Below are 7,953 nucleotides of genomic sequence, written 5' to 3' on the forward strand. Positions count from 1 at the left end.
CAGAAAAATGATAAATCGCGAACATAGTGAAATAAAAACCATTGTGATTATTTGCCAATTTACAGTATACTGCAAATCACGTTTTATTTCACACAATATCATATAACTAATTTTCCTTTAAAAACATTGTTGAAGGGAATAAAACCAAAATAAGGATCAAGAGATTCTTCCAAATAAGAATGAGGAATATTTTCTTTCTGTATAAAAGCTTATTTTATCTAGAACTCTGGTTACATTTTATTTCTGTGAATGTGCTTTTAAATGATAACGTTATATATATTGACAGTAAAAAGCTATTATGATAAAACATAATTGTGCAAAATAGTACTATCCCAGTTACTTTTTCTTTAATACCCTACAATAAGAACAGTACACATGTACTTTCATCTTACCATGTAACCTCCAGTCCATTGTATCGGGTATGTCCTTTGCGCTATATTTAGATGTATCAAAGGCCAGACCCCCATGGTGCCCCGGAGTGTAGTGATATCCATTCATTAATTGGATTTCCTCCTTTGATTTATCGGCCAGGTGGTTCACTGCCAAACTAAAGCCCAGGGCTGCTCGGTTCTTAGAATGAATAAACCTGTAAATAATAACAAAGTAAACATGTAAATGTCGACCTTTTGACAACAACCCTGTAAACCAGAAAATAATGACCTAGTCAATCTGTAAACAACAGCAACTAAGTAAATCTGTTAATATCAACCCAGTAAATAATGACCAAGTAAACAACAAACCAGTATTAAAATACAATATTCATTCCAGTTAAGTGTTGCAATTCAGAGAACCTGTCAATAATATAAAAAAAAAATGATGTAAACAGCAAGCTGGTTATTCAACCTGTCAACAGCAACACACTAAACCTGTATAAAACAAAAACCTACAATGAAAGAAAAAGTGAGCAAGCTCACATACCCCAAGCTCCTCCCAAACTAAAAGTGCTGAAAATCCCGGAAAAAATAAAGTAATTGGAATTTCTTGACAGTATGCACATCTACACATTGTGTTCTAAATATGTGCAAAGTTTGACAAAATTATGTGTAGCGATTTAAAATGAGGAGTTGTGCTGACAAACTGTTCATCTCTACATTCAAGGTATGGCCAAAAATCTAAAAACCAATAACAACAATCCAGTAACCCTGTCATCTATCATACTTCACCTACCTGAGGTTTTGTCTGAAGATATGCTGTCTCTGAGCATGCTCCTTGATGCTGCTATACTTCGGGGCATGCTTCTGTTTGTGTTGGATAAACATTTCCTCTACGTGGTTGTCGTAGTTATGAATGTACTCTACCATTGGGTTCATCAGGACCTTCCTCTCGGTTAAACCAGGACCGGGGAAACCGGAGCAGGGGTGACCTGAGGGACAGAGGGGACAGAATAAGCAATTTATATGTTTCTCAAGATCACATTGCATGCACAGTCCAAAAAAATAAATAAACAGAAGAATATCTCTATCCAATCTTTCTATCCATGTATTGAATTTGATGAACATGCAATTACATTTTTTTAAATACAAAACCTAATCATAAAATTTATAATTTTATAGTCACTGTGATAATAAATATTAAAATACTAATTCAATCAAATCATTTAAATGTATCATTTTGAAAATACAAAAATACTGTCAGGAAATAATTGTAAAATGAATTATAATAAAGGATCAAAATTCCATTTTTTTTAATCTATAAAGATAGAATTAAGTCAGATATAATTATAAATAATCTCAAATCAAAGAAATCTTGACAAACTAAGCCCTCCATCCTTACCAAATGAAGTGTAGTTAAACACTGTGGCATTGAAGGACGTCTCATTTTTAAAGTTGGAGTAGTCGAGATAATACTTGTCGTAATGAGATCCCAGTAGTGAGTCGTATCCCATCATCTCGTACCGTACAGGCGCTTTAGTAGCCGAGTCTACCCACATAGTATATGTGCTCTTCTTCTTTCCGTGGTTTGTGACCTTGACCCATTTATCTGTTGTGGTCGCGCCAATTTTATCTTGTCCTACATTCTTTAAATGAAAAAAATTGTTATATATATATAACTTTTTCAAAGTTGTTACAATATATAATTTTGTTTTTCGAAAATATTCTCTTCACAGTACGGTAATTAATTCCACAAAATTTTCCAGAATTTTAGATTTCCATCCTTAGAATGTTTCTTAATTCAATAAATTTCACCTTGTTTTTCACTTTAGCTAGGCCTGTTTTATACCGACCTTGAAGTCTGATAAATCTGGTAGGACAGCTTGAATGGGAGAGCTCCCGTTGACAAGGAAACACGATTTCTGGTTGGTCACTGTTTCCGTGGTCATGTACGCTATTTTGATGCTGATGTTCTGAGTCTGTAGCTGCATAGTGATCACTAAATCTGTCGCAAGAAATGTCAATATATAAGTTAACTAAAAATATATATACTATTAACTACTACACTGATACTTTATCACTAAAATCAAGACTCCGTAATACCCCACTAATTTGGTCTGATACCAGTCATGCAAATGAAAATTCCGAGGGAAAAAAATGACAAATAATTATTAACACACAGTTTTGTAATTGAAAATGCAGATAGATCTTACTGTGTACTCTACCATACAAAGTCCGAAAAATCTGAATATGTTTTCCTGGCATGTAAAATATCAAAATCATAAAAAAGCCAGGAAAATGTCAGATTTTTCGGACTATACCATACAGTGACAAAGTTTGTGAGTTATAGAGATTTGAATGTCTTAGATTTCCAACGGATTTCATAAGGAAAAATATATGATACTGTATGTTAATACCTATGTATTTCTTTTTCCCTTTCATCTTTGAAAATTCAATTTTATCCCACTGAATATTTTTATGCTTTATTTCTTATGAAGACCATTGTCATTAATCAATGCATGAACAACACTGAGCAAGCCGCGTATGTAATTTTTTTAACAATGGCTGTTCCATCTTATAAAAGCAATAGTTAACAATTTTTATTTAAATTTGAATGTTTTTTTGTAAAGATGTAAATATAAACATTAAAATGCTTTCTTTGGTTGTTAGTATGGGATTTAACGTTGCAGCAATTGCAGAAAAACATAAACCCGCTTACAAAGAAAGCATTTTATTGTTTAAGTGTTACTCGTAATTTGTAAGTAGAGTTTGTTTATAGATGATAAATTTCCCTTACCATTGTAGTAGTCAATGCGGCTTTGGTTGTTCTTTGCATCATAGTAAGCTCTGAACGGCTCCTTCAGCTCGGCGTAAGGCAGCTGTAGAACACCGTCCACTGAGTAGGAATCGCCCCAGGAGGGGACTTCCTTAGTCAGGGAGGCCGCTAACACTGGATATCAAAAATATTACGATTATAAACCAAGGACGTTAACACTGGAAATCAACAATTATACGATTATAAACCAAGGACGTTAACAGTGGAAATGAACAATTATACGATTATAAACCAGGGACGTTAACACTTGAAATCAACAATTATTAATTATAAACCAGGGACATTAATTCTTAGTCAGGGAGGCTGCTAACAGGAAATGAACAATTATACGATTATAAACCAGGGATGTTAACACTTGAAATCAACAATTATACGATTGAAAAAAATAGGAACAAATAAATATTGAATCTTTAGGAATTTGTTTTATTTATTTGAAAAACAATTATTGTTGTTGATTGCAAGTGTTAGCAGCCTCCCTGACTAAGGATTCCCCTGGTTTATAATCGTATGATTGTTGATTTCCAGTGTTAGCTATACTGGTTTATAATCAATGCAATCAATCATTTCAATTATTAATCAATGCAATCAAAACTTCGAGAGATAGAGAGTAAAATTCAATGAAATATGTGTAACGGGACCCAGGTTTTGGTTCAAGAGAATAAATAGACTTTATTGTCAAAGTAAAATCGCAAAAAATAAATATACCTATTTCAGGATCAAATCGCAAAAATTTGCACCTGCATTAAAAACCAGTTATACGGTATTTCATGCATGCAACTGCGATTTTGTGAGACCTGCATAAAATTTTTTTTTGTGAAAAGACATATTATTTCTAAGAATTTCCAGATAAAAATATAACAATAAACCTAATCATGCTAATGTCATCGTATCTTCTCCCCTTGTAAAATGACTAAGACGTGTAAGATGTTGCCATAGATTTCTACATGCTCATAGTCACATGAAATTACAACACATGATGTGTCACATGGCCTTGTCCTATTTCAACATCATATAATAAGTATACGTTTCTTCTAATCTGTTTTATGGAATTACACTATCATCAGAATGTGCAAAGTCAGGTTTAGAATAAAAACACTTCATCAACCAGTCTAGACGAACTCCAAAAACGGCATTAACGGAAGTGAGAATTTCAGTCCAGAAAAGACTCCAAAAAACGAGTCCCGCGCATGCGCAGTTATACCAAAACACAGTGAAAAGTCGTGAAAAGTGGGCTCTTACAAAAAGTGCTTTTGCAAAAAATTGGATTACCTTACAATGATGTAAGTTCTCAGAAATGATTAATAATAAATGGTTTTATAGAACGTATTTGTTAGAATTTTGATTTCATGTGCAAAAAGTTTTTAATTTCAAGTCAAAGTTGACCAACTTCGAGGTTCAGCCAGACCTCGTACAAGTAGTATACAAAATACAAATTAAACAATCTTAATCTTATGAAAACATCTCTGTGGTTGATAATTTGATTGCAGTGACTAAGTAGTCATTTTAGAACTACTTTTACTGATTTTAGAAGTTTTTTGTAAGTAAGGGACGCTGACGAATTTTCAGTTGTTCGAATTTCCTCTGTCTTTCATGTCTCTCGTGTACGAATGAATTTCAGCATGTTTAGAGCAGCAATGAGCAACTGCATTGTAAATACATCTTACCAATAATTAAAAAAGTAATGAATTGATGGTCTTAATCATAAATAAGAGTCGATCAGGTAACAGTTACATGATAATCCATTCAGTTTCCACATTTCCTCCGTTCGGTTGCTTTTTTCAAAAAAGTTCACGTTTCAAGTTAGATCAATTACAAAGAAAAATAAACGTTTGGGAATTAAATATATGATAAAAGGGAAAATATATTAAATTGAACAATATAATATATATGATGTAACTGTTAATCTAATTGACTGAATGTTATACCCATTTGTAATATTATTTCGTCATATAATCCCGTATGACATCTGAATTATCACCATCGCTATTTACCTAATGTTATCACATATGAACAGATATAATCTTAGCTGAAAACATTTTTAGAATTATAATCTATCAGTTTAAGAACTTTAAAAACCCATTCTTTTAAAATTACGGTAAAAAAGTCTTCTCAAAACGAACCTGTTAATATCTCTGCTCCGCCGCGAAAATTGTGTGGTTTTTCATAAAATAAATACGATCTAAGTGTCTTAGAAGTAAAATTTAAGCATCTTTATAGTAGGAATGGCATAAAATTTAAATCAAGGGGACAATAAATTAAGTTAGGAAATTAATTCTTACCGACTTTATTGAATCCGATGTCCTATATCCCAAATCACTATTATGCAAGAATACAGAGCGATAAATAAGTCAATAACCACTAAATAATTTAATAAGTGCAATTATTTATTCAACAAAAATTAAAATCCAGTCACAGTTTACTAAATACAGCCATTATTCGGTCGTATTTGTGGAGAAAGCGAACGACAATCCATCGTTTGTTTACATCGGAAGCCATTTTGCCGCAATGCATGACGGAGCCAAAGACTTCTTTTTTGGAGTTCACGCCGTTTTTGGAGTTCGTCTAGACTGTCAACATGATCAATTTAATTTTATTTATTTAACTTCACAAAATTAAAGTCTGTTTCTTTTTCCTATCTTGCCAATGTCAGGTCTTAGAAATAAAAAGCTTTAAATACGAATTTTCACTTGTCTGTGAGAATGAAGAACGGCATCTTCTGCAATTGGAGTACAGAAAAACTTAAACCAAATAAATAAATGTAGGGTTTTTTTTTTTATGAATTTCTACATGTTCTATGCGGATTTACACTAGACTATTTTAATTTTAAAAAACATTCATTTTAATTTTTGTGGCAATTTACATTTATATTCCAGTTGGGATACATTGTAACTAAAAGAGGATATTACATCCTGATCTTGGCGAGTGGTCCCAACTTGACTAACAGGTTCTTTCAAAGGCTAGATTATTCCGCGTGAACATCCCGTCAGATGGACATAAAGAGGGTAAAATATGGCTTGAAAAGTTCAATAAATATTTGTGCAACTGCTATCTGTAAGTCTCTCAACAAAACAAAGATAAACAAACCTGTTTTCACCAAAAGAACTGCAAAGATGTTCCTACCGACCGCCATCTCGATACAGGTTCATGTGATATAGGTCACGTGACCAAGTAACGTGACAAGTTATTTTTGGATACTTTTTTGCGCGCGTTTTTTTGAGAAGTGGGTATGTAACCAGGGTTATTTAAGGAATCACTGTCTAGTTAGGAGGGTATGTCAGGGCATCAACAATAGTGGGAAACCTGGGATAATTTGCATAACGGGCGAAGCCCGTTATGCTTAAATTATCCCATGTTTCCCACTATTGTTGATGTCCCTGACATACCCTCCTAACTAGACAGTGATTTCTTATATTTCCATTTCATTGTGAAATAAAATTGTAGATTTAAACTTTAAAAATGTAGATAAATAGATTTAAATCACATGATGACTTCCATGCCAATTTCAATAGTCCTCCCCAACCGACGTCAAACACAAAGGCAGCCGCACGAGATTTACATGCATATTTGGCCTCCTTAGCGTCAGACACAGAGACAGATGCGCATGAGAATTGCATGCGTATTAGGCCTCCTTAGCTCCCGACCTATCGACCTGCCTAATTTACATTCCGGTAGTTGTCACAGAGTTGTCACAGAGAGAAAAAAAATAGAAATGGAAATATTATGTATTATCATTCAATGCTATATACTTGCGCTGCGTATATGTGAGAATGTGGTATGAAAGACTGTGTGAATGAGGTTGTTGTTATTTTTAGACACTAGACGGACAGTCACATGACTTAATCCCATTCACTGAATTCCCGCTTTCACGAACTAACATCGGGCACACTGAGCCTAGCCGTTGAACTGGTTAGATGTCATTCATCATATACAGATAGTAATATTTGTAAATTCCTGTGTGTGTCCTAGTGCCCCCGCTGCCCCCCCCCCCCCGCCCCCCCCGGTTCATTCTACCTATTCCCACTTTTTGAAAATCATGTAGGAAAAGGTAAGATTTTATGTGGGAATAGGTGGAATTTTGTGTAAACAAATAATTAACTATGTTCTTGAATTTAGGTTTTAAGTTGCTTTTTCTTGTAAGATCTTATTATTATTTCAAAAATCCGAAATAAATAATATTTTCTCATAGATGTATTCATTATTTTCTGTCTTAAAATGTACAAAATACAGGTAAATCTAAACATCTATTGTTATTTGCACGAATGGGTGGAACTGAGATTTTTAAAAAGTGGGAATAGCTAGAAGACACTGCCCCCCCCCTTTCAGATCTGGGGGGCAAGAGTATGTCTGTGCCCCCCCCCCCCACTTTTTAATGAAGAACAAAATCACAGCTATGTTGAAATAATATTAAACCTCATTTTATGGCATTTTTTTTATTTTCAACAACTAAGTAATAGTTGTATAATGTAGTAATGTAATATAGTAATTAAATTGTGTTCGCCAGTTTGGGATAGGGAGTGCGGGTCATAAATTTGAGTTTAGACGTTTCTGTTTCTCTCAGCATCTGTTATCTAACAAAATTAAATGAGAATCACAAGCTGCCCCTTGTGTTGACATCTGAAAGTCATTATTTATTTGCTGTATCCAATTTCTTGTATAACACATAGTCAAAAGTAAGTTTTGTCAAACTCCGGATTTTTAATAATTTACTTTTGCTGATTCATTAGCACTCTTTTATTTTTACATATA

At 33.5% G+C, this 7,953-nt stretch overlaps 1 protein-coding gene across 2 annotated transcripts in view; it reads right to left on the bottom strand.

Moving 5' to 3' along the window:
* Positions 1-6,385, bottom strand: part of LOC134274311 (digestive cysteine proteinase 1-like) — a 13,019-nt gene extending 6,634 nt beyond the window's left edge. For both annotated transcript variants that reach the window (XM_062756585.1, XM_062756584.1), the window contains exons 1-6: positions 6,292-6,385; positions 3,169-3,321; positions 2,225-2,376; positions 1,774-2,017; positions 1,168-1,363; positions 393-586 (exon numbers count right to left, since the gene is read on the bottom strand). In XM_062756585.1, the coding sequence (XP_062612569.1) occupies positions 393-586; positions 1,168-1,363; positions 1,774-2,017; positions 2,225-2,376; positions 3,169-3,321; positions 6,292-6,337 (985 nt within the window). In that variant the 5' untranslated portion in view covers positions 6,338-6,385. The remainder of the gene's footprint in view (positions 1-392; positions 587-1,167; positions 1,364-1,773; positions 2,018-2,224; positions 2,377-3,168; positions 3,322-6,291) is intronic.
* Between the last annotated feature and the right edge of the window lie 1,568 nt (positions 6,386-7,953).

This window comes from Saccostrea cucullata, unplaced genomic scaffold (assembly GCF_032062105.1).
Source record: "Saccostrea cucullata isolate Sc308-1 unplaced genomic scaffold, CSIRO_AGI_Scuc_v1 ctg553, whole genome shotgun sequence".
Lineage (NCBI taxonomy): Eukaryota > Metazoa > Mollusca > Bivalvia > Ostreida > Ostreidae > Saccostrea > Saccostrea cuccullata.